The sequence below is a fragment of the Meleagris gallopavo genome, chromosome 1, assembly GCF_905368555.1.
Source record: "Meleagris gallopavo chromosome 1, MGAL_WU_HG_1.1, whole genome shotgun sequence".
NCBI lineage: Eukaryota > Metazoa > Chordata > Aves > Galliformes > Phasianidae > Meleagris > Meleagris gallopavo.
In genome coordinates this window covers 120,333,589-120,351,671 of record NC_139404.1, presented here as the reverse complement: position 1 = coordinate 120,351,671, position 18,083 = coordinate 120,333,589, and the positions used below count along the sequence as shown (strand labels likewise).

The following is an 18,083-nucleotide window of genomic DNA, read 5'->3' as shown; positions in this document are numbered from 1 at the left end:
TTGGCAAGGTGGAGCTCTATTTTAATAATTTGTCTTTTCTCTGAAGGAAGAGAATTTATTTGTAGAGCCCAGAAAGGTCTGCAGAGGCCAGAGCAGACAGGGGTAAAGGAAGGAACTGAATTTTGCAAGTAGAAGGTGGAGGTCACATGTTTGGAAATCAGCAAGGGTGAAAGCATTAGAGAGAAGCTAGGCAGGAGCAGAACCAGGAATTAATGATTCAAAATTTACAGTAGAAAAAAGTGGAAAAGGAATCACAGACAAATGACAGCTGTAGGAGAAAGGAGACAGCCTGAAATTGACTATAAAGATAATTTCCTTAATTGATTTGTTTGTATTTCTCACTAGTAATTTTAAGACACCATCCATGTTTTCAGCTCAGAGGACAAACAAATCAGGTTGATATTCACTAGTTGAGAATGAGCCATCATATTGCTCGATCCTGGCAGAGCATTCCTACCTGGTATTCACAAGCCTGTTGGAGGTCCAGTGAGGTAGAAACCTGTGTTGCCTTTGTCCATGGGGTCTCCTGCATTGCTTTGTGCTCTGATTAGGGGCACATTTTCTGTGCAAAACCCTTCCTCCCCCAGGTGGTAGCCCTTGAAGCTGATATTGAAAGTAGCACCTTGATATCAAGTGGCCATAGTCTCTCAAAGTGAGTCCTGACCTCTTCAGTACACCCAAAGATAGGCATTGGAAACACTGATTTCGAATTTATTACTCAGAACACATAGAAGATAAACCAGGCAGTATACACGTCTGGGGAAGGCTGCTGGAATAACAGGTTTTAGTGATTCCGTTTGTCTTTGAAAAGTGATGTTATCGCTCTACTCTTTCTTCTAGTTAAATTAATGGGGCACTTCATGCATTTTTCTTAGTCATCTTGAGCAAGACTTGAGTTCAGATGAGCAGCTAAGATCCTCTCCCAAGGATACCTTTTTCTCTGACTGTAGTAATTCTGCCACTTTCATCTGCCCTTGCCTTTTATATACTGTTATATATCTACTATTTTAGATTATCTTTTAATCAGTTTTGCCAAGTAATAAAAGTCCACTACTAGGCAATCTATTGCTTAGCTACCGGTCTGGGCAGATGGTCTTTCTGGAGAGGTGCCAGCATCCCACCAGTGAGCCTGTTCACGGCAGAGAGAATTGCGAAGGTTTAGTGATCCTTGGTTGTGTATCCTCTATCTCTGCTCCTGAGAACCACAGTCACATTTGAAGGGGAAGCTAGTTTGCAAAATGGAGGCTGTATCTTGAGAAATGCTCTCATGAGAGCTCCTAACTTTAAGTTGGAAAATATCAACATTAGCTATGTGCATTTCTTACTAATAGATTCCTTTAGCCAATGCAAATGGCATTAGAGTACTAAATTAAGTAGAATGCACACATGCATTTATATGTACTCACACCAATAAAATGAGTGCATGTATATGTAATTCCATGCTTAATACAGCAGAAGAAAAACTACCTACCTCATTTTAAATGAAATCTTATTTCCTTTCTGTTGGATGAATATTTCCAATGACCTTGTAGGATTTGGGGATTTATTACTAACCAGATGAGGAAAAAATAAACCATCTGTGTAAAGATTGGACTATCAAGTTACTATAGTATTGAATGCCATTGATTTTTACCTCATGATGAATGGGTTTTTTTTGCTGTGAATAAATAATATCAGACCTTTGTAGAATAACCCTCGAAGAGGAAAACGAAAATGAAACTATGAAAATGGATTTGTGTAGCAAATTTCTAATATATTCAAACAGCCAAGATGCAACAATTTAATTTCAATAACAAAGTCTGGAGTGCAAGTAGCTGGCAAGTGCTTTGTTTAACCCAGTCACGCTTCTGAGCTATGTGAAAACAGCTAGAGAAATGCAGATTGAGATCTTGGCTAACAAGAACAAAATTATATGCAAATCCAGGATGGATAATTTGTGTAATGGAAGATAAGAAAAGAAAACCAACCCCAAAAACATTTATTATTAGGAGCCCATGCTAAGAACTGATAACTGGGAAAGGAAGGCATCGATTTATCAGTTGGTTTGTCTTCTTGGCGAAAAAAAAATAACAAAACTTATAAAATTTGCATGTGAACATTTCAAGATGATGCAGATATTCCTAACTAATTTTAGCTACAGAATTTAAATTATTAATATAATTTGCAATATTTAATTTGTTTTGTGTGGTATTTGCATAAATTAAATGCACGAAATCTGCCTGAGAAAGCACTAGCAATCTCTCCAAGTGTTTGCTGGGGCTTGTGCTGGTCGCAAAGGGCTCATAGGAAAGAATGCATCCACAGAAAAAGAAAGAAGGCCTCTTTTCTTGTCTTTCCTCGTCTTTCCCTTTCCCTTTCTATTTCCTTTACCTTTTACTTTTTTTCTTCCTATTACCCTTATCCACCTCATGCAGGGCTGCAGAAAGAGCCTCTCTTCCCCTTTTCCCCCACACATTTCTGCAGATGCTTCCCATTCTTAAGCATACATCAAGTGAGATGCTGCTGCTCAGTCATGGACACAGACGGCAGCACTTTGTCCCTAACACCAATCCAGGCAGGAAGGGTGGAGCACGCTGTCCGTGGTGCAGGCTGGGCTGCAGGCTGACTGTTTGCCTGTCTGTAAAAATTGGGAAGTTGGAGGAATTGAAACCAAAGCCTGAAGAATTTGCTAGTGGCATTTTGTTTTTGAGGGCAACCTGCATAAATCAGATCACTTAAGAGTCATTTCTAGGCCTTGTACACAGATATATACTTGTTTATTTTTTCCTTTTTCTTTCTTAATCTCAGCTGTTCAATAAATAACACACTGAGATGATGAGGTCAGGGCACAGGGGTGCTCTAAAAAAAGTAATTTTAAAAGTATTTCAGCCGAGGCAGTCGGCAGTGAGAAATTTCCCAGAAGTACAATAGAAACCATTATCTTCCTCCCCCCCAAAATTTAAATCTGCTTGAAGACAAGCACCAGGAAAGTCTCAGGGGAAACTCCTGGGGAAGCAGGCACTCAGGTACTCCCAGCCCACAGCTAGGGGCTGTGAACTCAGCTCTCCTGTGTGCTGTGGTAGGAAAAGCAATGGCTGCTCAGTGCTTCTTTTGTCCCCCCTTTCCATCCAACACTCCTCATGCTTTTCCCCACTCACAGCACTCTGCTGCCTTCCCTCCTGTGCTTTGATGGGGCCGTCTCACAGCTGGGTAAAATGTCAGAGTAGCCTCACATTTGAGCGCTGGCTTTGCAGTTTACTCAGCCTTGCTCATCAACAGGGTGACAAACTGGTTGCCATGTATCCACCAGCCTTCTGGTCAAAGCAGATTATCCTAAAATCTAGGTCATTACTATGCATTTGTCTGTTGTAAAACAGACTGATTTGACATTCCCTCTGCTGAACCGGTCAGCCTTTGCTGTCATTAGAAGGGACTGGCAGGAGAGCTAACTTAGAGCAGCCTTCAAATGCCACTGTCCTCAGAGGATTTAATATGCAGGCTGTACAACACAAAGCACTGAGTCTGAACACTGCCATTTAAAAGACAGGTAAACCGAGGCACAGTTTTTCTGTTAGGAATAGCTCTGCTCTTATTTAGGAGCTATAACTCCCTGTCGCAACATCTCCAATGCTTTGCGAAACAGCAGTTCCTCCAGTTCTCCCTCCCTTACTCACAATTAAAATATTAATCATATAATATATAAAACATGAAGTTGAATAAGAAATTTATATTTACTTCATTTACACAATTGAGAGAAACAAGTCTTGCTTTACCAAAGAAGAAGGAAAATCTTTTTTTTTTTTTTTAATAATAAATTTATCACCCTGACTGACTGCATAATCTCAATTATCAAAGAATTTCTTGAAAAACTTAAATACCACTTACAGATATTCCAAGGCAGGAAAATATTTTTGCTCCACAACATGTTTAAGTTATGTTACTCTTTCAGCTGGATAATGTTCAGGGCGAAGCCACATTAACTACCATTTCATTATTCTATTAACAACAGTTCACTTGCTGTTCTTACAGAAAGAGTAAGTAAATCAGTCATGCTTCATAGATTCTTCTGCTGTTTATTGGAGATAGGAGGTATGATTAGGCCAGATTTTTAAAGCAAACCTAAATTTGTCAATTGGAAACCTTTACTGAAGACAATGACCAATGATGCCAACTATTATGAAATGCCTATTTTACTTAGATTTTATAAGGGACGAGTGTCCAAATGAGAGAAAAAACAAACCTCGCTAAACAGGAAGAATAGGTATTAAGAGAGAGAAAAAGGGCTGCCACTGTGATAGCCACCATTATGGCACACAGAATGCTGATGGGGCAACATCACTCTGTATGTTCAGCCAAAGACCATTTATGTTTTTGATGAAACACATAGATAAATATTTAGGAAAAAAGAGTTCTTAGGGCAAATTTTGGGCCCTATTTGATCTGTACTTTGGACAGGATTGAGGTGAGAAAGTGACAGTTTTTTGTCTGGAGGAGGGGAAACAGCATCTGGCATAGGTGAACTGAGATCATGCAGTTTTAAGGAAGGAACAAATCAGAGAAATCTGCTGATGACCTCTTTACTACCAAATGCCAGCAGAACTTGACCATCCTTATTTCCCACCATACCCTCTGAAGAACTGCAGCACATAGGTTTGCTATGGGAGTGTCATCTCTTTCTACATCAGCAAGAGTTAGCCTCAAGGCACAACCATGTGAAGAGAAGAAAAATGACACTCAAAGTACTACAAATTAGTGGAAATGCAGGACATTTCAACACTATCTCCAGTTCCCAGTATGTTATTAAGAGATGGAAGATCTGAATTCTAAGCCGTGTTATACAGGTTGAAAATGAATGGCTTCTCTTCCAGGATCCAGAAGTGGCCAGGCATGGATGTTTAGAAAAGTTGTATTTCAAAGCTCCATAAAAAATCCAGGTCTTTTCTATCTTCTGAAAATAAGCAATTGAGGATGTACTTTTGCATGAACTAAGGTTACATATTCAATATCCACACGTTAGCCTATAATTAGTGAATCTTTGCCATTGTCCTGTTTTCATCCCCTGAAACATTTCACGCAATGATTTACGCAGGTAAATGAAAGATAGTTTTCTTCTGAAAAATAAATTCTCCCTTTCTCCTTTATTGTGTCATTGTGTTCCTATTTCCTGCACAGGAGAGAAAGAAAGAAAATAAAAGAAATACCTTTACCTATTCATTTTCTCTCCACTTATTAATTTTCACAATGATTTTATGACTTCTGCAATTATCCTCCATCTCTAAAGCACAGTTTTTCTGTGCTGAAGAGATCTGAGCTACTTTGCATCTCCTCATGCATTAAAAAGTCTTTTATCATTATTGCTGCTCCTCCTGGCACTTTGTCTAATTCTGTCATGTCTTTCCTTTTTTTGGATGACCAGAAATGCTCTTCATGTTTAAAGACTGATCACAACATGGGTGGTTAAAGCGGCAAAGATTTTCTGATTTGTTTGCTTGTTGTCTGACTTCCACTTAGCAGATGTTTTCATTCACCTCTGTGGTAATTCCCACAGCGATCACCCAAGAAGGAACCAATTTTCTGAGCATATTACTGTCTGTGTCTAAAAGGGTTTTTTGCAATGCACTTTAGCTTACATTTTATCTACTACAATTTTGTTACATAGTCACTAAGTATTAGATATCCTTCTGTTTGATTGATATTTGTCCATTCTGAATAGCCTTTTTCTCCAGCCTACCTTGAGCTGGGAACCTTTTCCTCAGATTATTTTAAAATCTCTTCCATATTCCCAGCTCTGGTGCCGATGCTTAGGAGAACCTCTCCAGAAAATTCCTCAGTTATAAAACTGATCTTTTATTCATTATTGCTTTTTAAATGGTTAATCCATGAAAGGACCTTTCCTCTTGTCTTCTGAGAAATTAGTTTTGTTAGAGTCTTGTGTGGGAACCAACAAGGATTTGAAAACCCAGCCATGCTTCTTAGTTGGACTGCTTTCTTCCACATACTCACTGATTCCTGAGAAATGAATTAATGTAAGCCAGACTGTCTTTGCAAAACTATCCTGTGAGTTTTGTAAGGTACTGAAAGGTGACAAGTGTTAGAAAATCATAAAGATTATTTAGGAACGAACTCTCCAAAGTTATGTTGCTGTCTGATTTCTGTTGATTCCATTTTGTGTTCAAGTCTAAATTTATTGTGGTTTTCTAACTTTGTGCTTATGAATGCCAAAAGGAAATTTTCCCTGATTTTTTCTATCCTACACCTAAAATTAATCTTCTAAGTCCTTGAAATTTAATTAAACTAGATAGTCATTTAAATCGTTTGCCCACCATATGTTGGAAAAAGAGTAGCAAAATTAAAAGAATAAATCACATCAGAGAGTAAATTAAATACACTGTTTGAAGCCAGCTTCTCTCTCATTTTCCTCATTGTTAAAATAAGTCAGTGCTAACAATAAGTATTTAAAAGTGGTCTGGACAAAGAACATTGTAGAGAAAGTGGTGCATGCAAGGCAGGGAATTGGCTGATTGTCTAAACTGTTTTTCCCATTCTTGATTGCTTTGGCCTGAATTTAATTGCATGAATTACACTCTGGTCATGATGGAGTAGAAATTAAAGATTTACAAAAATGGAAGATGAATAAGAAAACCATATCAAACCCTCGATTTAGATGTTGTCAATTGTAAAGCCAAGACAAAAGAATCTAATGCCATCACATTGCAGAGCAAATAAAATGATTAAATTTATGAAAGGAAATTAAAAATTTGGAAAAAAAAAATCTAGTTTGATGAAAATTGTTTAAAGGCAACATCTAAATATGTTCAGTATGACACCATAAGATAATACACATAACCCTATTTAGAAAACTAGGTGGTGTTGAACACGTATTTGTAGGAAGTATTTGCCCTGTTCCCAGGAAATGTTATTAGCTTTTCAGAGGATAATTATAGTATACTCAGGAATATGAACATGCAAGAGAAAAATAGTAAAATAACCCTTTCATATTATTATTTATTTATTTTCTGTTTTTCATCCAAGCTTGTGACTCTTTTCCCCAGGTCTTTATCAAGAGCAGATTGAGTTGTGGGTATGTATTATACAAGAAAGACTATTTCACATCGCTTTAGAAGGATTAAGTAAGTCAATTTAATGGCTTGGGAATCTGCCACTCTGGTTCCAGTAGCTTCTAACCTCTCTTTGATTTTAGTTTCAAAATCTGTGAAAACACAAATAACCCAGAATTGAAACAAGCAAGATCCTGTTTTGTTTAAAATGAAGTGTGCGTAGACTGATGAAAACAAAGATAGAAATGTTTGGAATGAGATTTGTACTTTTCCCAGTGACTAAGCCAGTGAAAAATACAAACAGAAGACGATCTTCAGATGAGATTACACAGTAGGGTATGTGAGATTGTGGAAACTGAATATGACGTTAGGAATGAAGAGCGATTCTGTAGCCATGTTAGAAAGTACCTGAGGTAGTATGCCCAGTAGTTCCCCGAGCCTCCAGGTGAAAGGAGGCAGTTAAGAGAAAGTGCCTGAGGTCAATTCTGCATCTCACACACTAAAACATGAAAAAAAAGGATTCTCTTTGTCAAAGAAACTAAACCTGGTATCTTATTTCCGTGACTCCTCCCCAAAATCTTTTATATATGACAGAATATTGGAAGATACTCTGAAATGTCACACTATAGCTTTGCAGTAATACAAAAGTGCTTCAAGTATAGTCTCTTTAACCATGTTTGTATTGCTAAAATAAAGCACATTGGGTATTTAGTTGTTCCTGGGGCCATGAGGTATCACCACGTGGCTAATGATCATAGTATATAGTGCTAGGCTTCAGTGGAGAAGTTATGTTTTGGAGAAAAGTTGCCCATTTTCTTCCACACCAAAGTGAGAAATCTAGTAAGCAGCATGGACCCTGAGGTTCCAGTGCTAGGGTTTACCCCGTCTCTCTTTCTTTCAGCAGCAGAGAGGAAGTCTTTCATTCCTTCCTGCTTTATTTTGCGTGGAGCAGGTTCAAGGGCTTAGGGGACCAACAGAATATACACCTCACTCCAGTAATACTGGAAACATATCCTCCTCACTACATTGAGGTCTTTCAAGTGATGCCTGGTCAGATGAGAGAGCCATGATGGTGTCAGGCATTGTCAGTGAGAATGCAGATGCTAGCAATGCTTAGAGGGCTAGCAAGTGCCAGACCGCAAAGCCAATTCAACTCCTGGAGGGCCTTACTGTTGAAAACCATAAGATGGGGATGGAGCTGAGGGCCACCAGCTGTGCTTTGAAAGGACTGTTGTTTTATTTGCTTACAGAAGAACATACATCACAGAATCACAGCATGTTTGAGGTTGGAAGGGACATCTGGAGGTTATCTCATCCAACCCCCTGCTCAAGAGGAGTCTTGGTGCTACTAGTACCAATTTTCTGTTGGAAAAAAGTAGCCGAGTATAAACTCAGGACTATTTCCTTCATTAGTTATTTAGGCTTTGTAATGAATTTTTCTGGTAAACATAGAAGCTACCGATATGCACACTTCTTGCAACCGGCAAACACCACCATGTTGGGAGAGGAGGTAACAAGCCGATTTAAACTTTCATCAGGGAGAAGGAAATTGAAATCTGCTCAAGCAGAGAAAGCAGCTGAGCACATACTTCTCATATCCCAGAAGAATACTGTACCTCTTGTATCCAATGTAAATTGGAATCTATGAAAGTCCTAAATAGAAAGGTAGCATGGGGAAACTTTCCTCTGGGTTTTAAGAGAAAGAATTGATACAGTCAACCGTCTGGTGGGAGGAAATGTAAGGCTCTGAATACTGTTGGGAAACAGATGGCTTTTTACTACTAAAGGTTTTGTGGCATACAATTTAAAGGTAATTTTCCCTAGTCTTAGATAGATTCTCACTAGGGTTACAATAATGTAAGCTCAAAAACAGGGCTGTAATATTGAAGATGAATTGCTCAGCCCCTCAAAACAAAGCTGTGGTCCAGCAGGGCGTGGAAGTCTGGCTTTCCAAGACCTGCATGAGGTTCAGTGTATTTTACTTCCCCCCATAGATCCTTCACTAGTAACAGAAATTAAACTTTAAAAAAGGTGAATAAAGTACATATGGTAACACAGCTGCTCAAAATCTGTTGTCTTTTTAATCACCTTTCATCTCCTGGGCATGCATTTTATCCTTCAAATTCAGTAAAAAGGGAAAGTGCAATGGAGGCAGCTCCCTGTATTATTGGAGGACATTATGGTGTTGTTGAGTCATGCAAGAGAAGTCTTGCACAAACCTATCTAGAACTTAGGTATCAATGGCTTTATTTTTAGAATAGTCTATATATTTATAAGCATCTAGACAAGCAGAATTTGGAGGTTTTCATAGAAGAACTGTAAACTGTATATAGATAAAATTGAAATAGGAAAAGTCTAAACTTTTTTTCTTAATGATGGTGATCTTTGGAGATGAAAGAGATATGAATCCTGAATAGGTGCTCAAACAGCCTTACAGTAATGCACCTGTTCATGGGTAAACTGTAGAATAGTCTTCAGCCTGAAGTGACAAGGTCTCAAAAGCACTGTTTATTGCTTATTCTCCTTCTGTAACCACTCAATTCACCTCAAAGTAACTATTCCTCATTTGATATTTTTGGATCTCACCTCTGCTTATTCTCATTTGCATGTTAGCTCTGAGGTAAGGAGAGCAAACCTGATGATATAGCTAAATCCAGTGCTATAGACAAGAAGAGAGAAAAATGAAATTATTGAAAGCAGTGCTGCTATGAAGGAGCAATTATTTACATCTCAGTTTGGAGTAAATTGTTGTCAATCCCTATCCCAAATTCAACAAACATGCTCTTTATTCAGTATCTTACAGCTCTGATGTTTTTTTCTTGCACTCTCTTATTCTCTGTTAGGATCAGAAGGCTATGGGTTAGTGAGAAATATGAGGGAGTATTCCCTGAGTGAGTGAGCTGCTTGTGATCTCAAGAAGAGGTCATTTAAATTCAACAGTGTAGTATTTGTCAGTCAAGGAGAAAGTGTTTAGGGCATGCTGCTGGATCTACATTTCATCACTGCCAGAATAAAAAAGAATAAAACTGGTTTTGTTTCCTTTATGGAGGGCTTCCAGTGACTGTTAATTCTTATATTACTGTGTTATCAAACAGGAGAAGTGGCTGTGAGATTTTACCAGCATAAAGCCTCAGACTTTTCATCACACAGTCATGATGATGAAGTTAAGTGCTAGATACCCATCTTTCTAAAACCAATTATTATCTATTTATACAAGAGAAAGAAAGGAGTTCTGCAAGATGGTTCTATGTTAGCTTGCAATATTGCACCTAACTTCCTGTTACCACTAAATCCAAGCATTCAGTGTCCTTCAAAGTATTGATTCTCAGAGCATTCCTATGAGCATGGGAGACAATATGATCGATCCTTGTTTTGTAGATCTAGGATGGAGGTGCAAGGCTGCTGTTAGACTGGACCAAGGATATTCTCTTCCATGAGCTTTGGCCTCTGAATGCCCAGGCCATTCAAATCAACCCTGCCAGAGCAGACACCCTGCTGCCAACATAACTAGGTCTGCTTGCTGCAGCAAGTCCCAGGAAATGAGAAATCTGAAATGTGAAGTCAGATCTCTTTCTTACGGGGCTGGGATACAACTGGCTACTCGTTTGGCTTGGTTGGCTTGGTTGACTTGGTCATAGAGAAAAGCTCAGTTTCACAAACATTGGCAGTCTCCTTATTTCCTTGTCTTATTGCTTGAGTTTTAATTACTTGTCTTTTAAATCTGGATTTTGTATTAATCAGCTGGTTTACTTAGGTGCTTTGGAGGGGTGCATCTCAACTTCTCAAGTGTGCGGCATGCTTGATAGACAGATGATTGTGTCCTTCATTTGTCTTATTTCTCTCCCAGGAAGATGAGGTTGCTCGTGACAGTCGATTCAATTTCAGTGGCTACGGCATGGGTCACTGTCTCCAAGTCAAAGATGGCGCAGCAGTCAAGGCTACTCCACCAAATCCACCTCCAGCACCACCAAAGGATTCAGATTCCATCAAAAAGAAGTTTGTCGACCGTGCAAAAAGGATTGATACAATATCCCGTGCTGCATTCCCACTCGCCTTCCTCATTTTCAACATCTTTTACTGGATTACATACAAAATTATACGGCATGAGGACATTCACAAGAAGTAGGAAACTGGCTTGCCAGGACTTGTCGGCCAAAGTGATCCACATGTAAATAAACAGTGAAATGTCTCTCTGTTATTTGGATAAAGGGTTTCTTTTTCCCCTCAGGACTCTGAAGAGAAAATGAAAAAGGAAAAGAATTATAGAAGGAAAAGTGATTGCATGAAACAATATGCCTGAGACCAATCAATAAGAGTTCCCCTTATGTACTGTCAGTGTTCTTCTGCCAGATTCAGCATTGACCAGACATCTGTAAAAGGGGCCAAATTTTACTCAACTTAATCACGAAGATATTACTGCTTGAAACAAAAGAGAATCAGAAAACAAATAGTGCTCCTAAAACATCTACCAAGAGACTGTGGTGGCTACAGTACAGTGAGTTATAAGAGGACCAAACTTTTTCAGGATAATGTTGCCTTTCTATTTGAAACAAGTCTACTGAGCTACATTCCATGACCATGTCTGTAGTTAGTGGTTTCACCAAGGAGTCCTTTTGTGGGTTGTAAATTATTTCTACTGACAAAGGAAAGGAAAAACAAACAAACAAACAAAAAACAGATTTATACTTTACTATCCTTGTGGGTGTGCATTTTAATATTATCTTGCTTTACTAGAATTGTAATTTTGGGGTTGAACTTGTGTGTTGTGTAATTGATTTGATAGCTGACACTCCAAAACCAGTGAAACTGCCCAGTTTATTTTTGTTGGAAAACAGTGCACTTACTTCATTTTATTTCTGCTAATTTTACATGCAACTTGAGGTGCCAAAATTGTATTTTACCTATTGTGCTACCCTGTACCACACTACGTAGTAAGAACTTGGTTCCTCAAAGGTGTAGCTCAGTTTAGCATTGAGTTTCTATTATTGCTCTCATTGTAGCTGCGATCAATAGCTCTATAGGTAAACACAACTTGTTTACAGACTTCTAATTTATATCTTTACTCAAAGTGGCTATCATTTTAAATATCATAATTAACCTAAGAATTTTAAAACTGTACTGTGATTTTCAGAACCTGTTACCTTTTGGTGCCGGATCTGCATTATTAAAATCCTTGCTACATGTTTTAAAGTAGAAAATAAAACTTAAAAAAAAAAAAGATGGTATTTTTGCTTACACAGAAGAAGAAAACCTGTAACATAAAATGAATCAAACATTAAAATTTTACACTTGCTGTAAAAGGGTTTATTAAGAAAAAAAAAGTATTTGTTCAAATCCAATAAAGCTAAATGTGCTACTATCATTTCTTATGCTCTTTTCTTCATTTGCAATAGAGCTGTTCCCACCAGGACCCAGCTCTTCCACTGTTCCATTGCTCTGTCAAGAACAAGATGGTCAAAAGCAATCTTCTGCTGATCTGGTCTAATTTTGTATCAGTCCTACAGTAAATGAGATGCTGCTGTTCCTGGGATTATGTCAACAAATGTCTCAAAAGCATAGCTAGAATTCCACAAGTCATGCAAGGCCGAGCCCAACCTGAGCAGCTTCCACCAGCTGTACCTCCCATGGCTAGGGAGGGAATCTAGGGGTCTTGACAGGCTAATTCCCAAACAGTTATGTAAATTTATAACAGAAAGCCAAAGTTATATACGTTACCCTTACCCTCCTCATCTGTAAACATCCCTGTCACTTACACTTGTGACTGAATTGCAGTAGCCTGCTTCATGTCTTTGAGTCTCTGGATCCAGATGTGGACTTTGCAGCACACGGCTATAAGCATCAACTAAGTAGTTTGCTAAAACACATTCTGCTGATGAAGTTTGAGGTATACTGATAACACTCATCATGATACAGAAGAGTTCTTTGGCGTGCTGTGCAATGTTCCTGTGAACCATCTTACCCAGAGGGGATTTGATATCAGGCTGGTATCAGAGAACTTTCTCTCAAAGAGCATGACTGGCACCAGGAAGATGTAAACTGGCTGAGAAACTGCCTTCAGATAAAAATTCAAATATCAGTGGTAGGTTGCCTTGCAGAAGGACACAGCTTTCCTAAATGAATGCTCAGTAAGTTTACCAGAGAAGTAAGGACTGAAGAAAGCAGTCATCTCGCACTCAGAGAAGTAGTAGATTAAAATAACAATGTAGTTTCATTTCAAGTCACTAACGTAAGAGGAAAAAGAATGGCTTAGAAAATAAGTCCCAAACAAAAAGAGCCTGTGAAGTAGAAAATACAGTAGGATGGAAGGAAGGAGATCCAGGATTAATTCTGAAGAGTGTGCAGATGCATTGGCAAAGCTGCAGGACAAAATTCTAGCTAGTAAGACAAAATTAAGCCCTGAGACATTTAAACTACTCACATTTAGCTGTAAAACAATTATAATGACTTCTAATTTATCAAGAAAGCATGTCTCTAAAGCAGGTCTTCAAGAGTGTAGCATCAGGTCAGGTCTTTGGCATGTTGTTGTGACTGGCTGGACCTGACTGGTTCAGTACTTGAAGAGAAGGGTTAAGTCATCTCTCACTGAATAGATGCTGTCATGCACTATGATAAAGCCAAATCAATAAAAAGAATCTTTAAGAAAAATCTCATTGCCATAGAAGGAAAGTGTCAAAAGTGTGCAATATGAGAGATCTCTTTTTGCTTCTCTGTACTTTTTCTCCATATTTTTTTCAGGCTCCAGAGCCATCACTTATGATGCTCTGAATCGTAGGTCATAGGTGTTATAGCAATAGAAGCTTTTAGAGTCTCACATGAGTTACTGACAATTTATAACTGTTGGGGGGGAAATCCAGGGATATATGATGCCTCTGGGGACAGATTTTTTTGTCCTGCTGCAGAATTGAGGAGTAAAGGCCAACCACACTCCTCCACAGGCACTGTGACTTTCTCGCCCTGCTTCACTTCTTTCCCAGCATGAGATGCAGTAGGAAATAGGCAATAGGAAAGAACTGATGGGAAAATTATATTTAGCCACTTCATGCTGAACTGCCAGAGCCCTTCATCTTTGTTCAAACCTGTTATTGATATTGGTGGCCCAGGAGCTGCTGAGCAAAGGTGAGGCAGCAGCCAAAACTTACAGCCTTAAATAAGTGATGTTACTGAAAACATTCTGGAGGAATGTGGAAGCAATCTGTGAGATTGCAGACATTGGCGTTTCCTGCAAAGGACTCTCACTGTGCTGAAGTGGTATCCTAATCTCAGCATCAGGGTTCTGCATCACCTGAAGTCACATTTCCTTTCAGTATCTAAAGGGAGGCTATAAGAAAGAAGGGGACAGACTCTTTAGCAGGGTCTGTGGTGGTAGGACAAGGGGAAATGGTTTCAAACTAAAAGAGGAGAGATTAAGTTTGGATATAAGGAAGAAGTTTTTTTACAAGATTGGTGAAGCACTGGCAAAAGTTGCCCAGAGAGGTGATGGATGCCCCATCCCTAGAGGCACTCAAGGTCAGGCTGGTTGGGCTCTGATCACCCAGATGTAGCCGTAGGTATGCCTGTTCATTGCAGGGAGTTGTGCTATGTGACCTTAAAGGAATCCTTCCAACTAAAATGATTCCATGACTCTACCATTCATGAATATATTCAAAAGATCTGACTCAGCACAATATTGACATTTCTATGTTTAGAAATATCTTTCTAAATACAGAGAGAAATAAATTTAATGTGTGGGCATAAAGAGAATATGTAGAGCTTTCTAATCCTTATTCTTTAAAATTAGAAAACAGCGAGGTACAAAGAAGCAAAAGTGATAGGATAAGATCACCATTACAAAAAATAGCACGGAAATATTTTAATGAATCTATTCATTTTCATTATCTATAATCCAAAATCTTAAAAAATAACAGCTTCTTCCAGACCTTCAAGGTAATTTATTCTAATGTTTTTTGACATAGATGTTCATGTCTTAAACTTTTTTTGAGAACTGGAAAGTCAAAACCAGGCTGCCTGAAGGAACTCCTGCTTAGAAGAGTAATCTGAGCAGTCACGCTTTCTCCATAAATGCCCCCTACAGATTTTACTTTAAAAATTAATCTTCTCTGGCTTGACAGGAAGAGAAAAGGAAGATATTTATGCAATTTGAAGATACTTCTCCTATTTTTGCATGGAAAATGTGAAATGTCATCACACTTAGGGCTAAGCTGCAGAACAGGAGCAGTTTCACCAGTTTCAGACAAACTTATATAGCCAATTTGCTTCTAATTCCAATGCAGTGCTCGCTGAAATCTGAAGGAAAAAAAAAAAAAAAGTGCTTTGTTGACTTCACCAGCTTCCAGATCAGTCCCTAATGAAGGATAAGTTTCCAATGCTAAGCAGCAGAAATAATCTGGGAGGGAAAATATTCAGAGTCTTTTCAGTATCCTCTAAGGAAGAATAGAAATTTGAGTCAAAACAAGCATCTCAGGTAATAATTAAGAAAACTGACTTCGTGAAAAGCATACATTCAGTTCCATGAGTTCCCACTGAAACAAAAGTGCTCAATTAATATTCTTGCTATGGAGAAAGCCTTTGAGGCAGTATTAATGAAAAAGAAGTGAATTCTGGGGATCCTGACAGCGTTTTACTTGTGCTAAACACTATGTTTTTACTGATACAACTGATATAAAATCCTCTCTCATCATCTGAACAGCTACATAACTGATTCAAAACCACAGCTTTTTCAACTAACTAAAAGATCTGAATCTGACTTTTAGCAGAGTTCTAGGATGGTGGCAGCTGGAGCCATTGCTCTTCTTTCCACTGTCTGTGAAAAGCCATGCGACATCTGAGGGCCCCGTGGGGGAATATGTTCCTTAGTAGCTCTTAGTGACAGTGCATTGACACAAAGGTGAAAGTTCCACAAATTTCTGATTTGCCTTTTCTTTGGCAAATGAATTAAAATGGGTCCAGGGAAAACAGATTCATTTTCCCCCAGGCAACTCAGAATGCTAATCTTGACAACACCGTGGCAGAATCAATGCCATCTTTGCACTTTTGGTCCTGGGAAATTCCCTTCTTTGAGCTTCAAGTGCCCTTTGTCTGCCTTACATGGCCCCTGAGAGGAAGCAATCCAGAGCAATCTGGATATGCCCTTGAAAAACAACTTTAATGGTCATTACACAGAACACCGTGGCTCCAGAGTGGGGCAGTGAGAGCAGAGAAGGGAAAATGCACCACCAATGTTTGGTGTGGGAGAAGGGTCACACATACATGGGTGATTTTCATGGTGCTCCTGAGGACCAAACCTAGGACATGCCATTCAGAAGGCCTCTGAGGCTTGAAGCATATTCTGAATCTAAGCGTGCTGTGGGTGACAGCTCAGAGATAACTTTGTCAGCACACTCAGCCTATCCCACCCCCAGATGTTCAATGGGTAGCTCCAGTGCGCTGTCAATGAGCAGGTCAGGGAAAGAGCCAGTCAGTGCATATATCAACTCAGTACAGCATCCCTGAGCAAAACCTGTCAGGGGGAATGGAAGAAAGGCCACTCTCAGGGATGAGAAATGGCCAAGAAATAGCCAAAAACAAAGCAGAGGTGAGGTCAGGATCAGATCTCCCTCCAGATAATCCTAATGGGAAGGAGGACAGCTCATCAAAGAAGAGTTGATTCTAAAATACATATTTACAGAATATTTTCACTCTTTTCCTGGGTACAGTCCTGCTAATAAAATTGAGGATTCCACTGCAAAATGCCTTATAGGACACAAGCTCCAAATAAGAATGTTGCATGTAGAGCCAGAGAGAGTCTTTCACAAGCACTTTCCACTGAGAAGATGAGAGCACTAGACATTTATTTCACAGTGGAGACACTACTACCTCCTCTCTCTGCACTCAGGCAGAAATGGTATGAAGAGGCTTGAGAGTCTGTAAGAAGACTGCTACTATGTGGAGAAAGGTGTACTCTAGACCATTGCTTGAAGTATGAAGGATAGGCATGGATTGCTGCTTCTGGGGGAGGCCAACAAGAACAGAATTGATAAATATCTGTGATGAGCTAGTTAACCTTTGAAAAAGAAGAGTGAGTATATTTTTTCCCATAATAAGCTAGTGGGATTCATCTTCTGAGAAAAGTGTGGGCCCTAACATACTTGCCAATGATGCTCTTCAGAGGATGGTTGAGAAGAGTTATTACCAAGGCATTAGCTTAAAAAAGCTTCTATCTGGAAGAGCTGCCTGCCACAGGAAAGTTGAATTCCCCTTTCATATCACATGCAATGCTACAGGACCCTGAATGTATGTTCCCTGCTTGGACGAATATCAGAATTTTCCACTAACCCATGAAAGAAGCAAAGCAAAAAAAAATAGTGTACGTATATATACATGTTTCTTTCTTGTTTTGTTTTGCTTTCTTTTCTTACTGCAACTCAAGTAAAAACTTCTGTACTGTACTGACCTTTGAACTGATGTAATCCTAACCATTGCAGTTTTAAGGTGAAGAATCCTTTAGAAAGCTTCATTGTGGGCAAGATCTCAGCTCAATCTCAGCTTTCCACTGTTACAGCACATTTGCTTTTCACTTTGGAGACCAGTGACTTTTTGTCTTTGAATTACTGTAATGGAGGTTTCACCACTTGCCCTCCTGGTGTTGCAAGTGCAGTAAGTGAGCACAAAAATGAAAAATTTCCTAAATACATTTTGATATTTTAATCAAACTTTTCTCTCATCAGAATCTGTGTGTAGAATAGTACTTTAAAAGCCTTTTCCAAGGGGCACTGGTAGAGGCTAGAGAGCTTTTAAATATTTCCTTTGATTTATTACCCTTAGCTCAATTTTTAATTTGCAGAAAATTGTCCCACAGATATTCACTGTCACATTTTATATTGGACATGCTAACTGCATTTTAAAGGTACTAATTCCCTTTTGTTTGCTGACTGTATTTCAAGCATTACTGAGACTCAAAACTGAGGACTTCCCTTTGAACAGCTGTGTTGCTATTCTAGCTCCAGCTTTCTCTATCAGTATCAGTGGGCAGGACCTATTTTACAACACTAAGGAAATAGAAAAGGATAT

At 38.9% G+C, this 18,083-nt stretch overlaps 1 protein-coding gene across 1 annotated transcript in view; it reads left to right on the top strand.

Annotated features, from left to right (window-relative positions):
* GLRA2 (glycine receptor alpha 2) overlaps window positions 1-12,386 on the top strand; it is a 130,412-nt gene extending 118,026 nt beyond the window's left edge. The window contains exon 11 of the mRNA XM_085211788.1: window positions 10,885-12,386. Coding sequence (XP_085067914.1) covers window positions 10,885-11,163 — 279 coding nt within the window. The 3' untranslated portion in view covers window positions 11,164-12,386. The remainder of the gene's footprint in view (window positions 1-10,884) is intronic.
* Window positions 12,387-18,083: the final 5,697 nt, after the last annotated feature.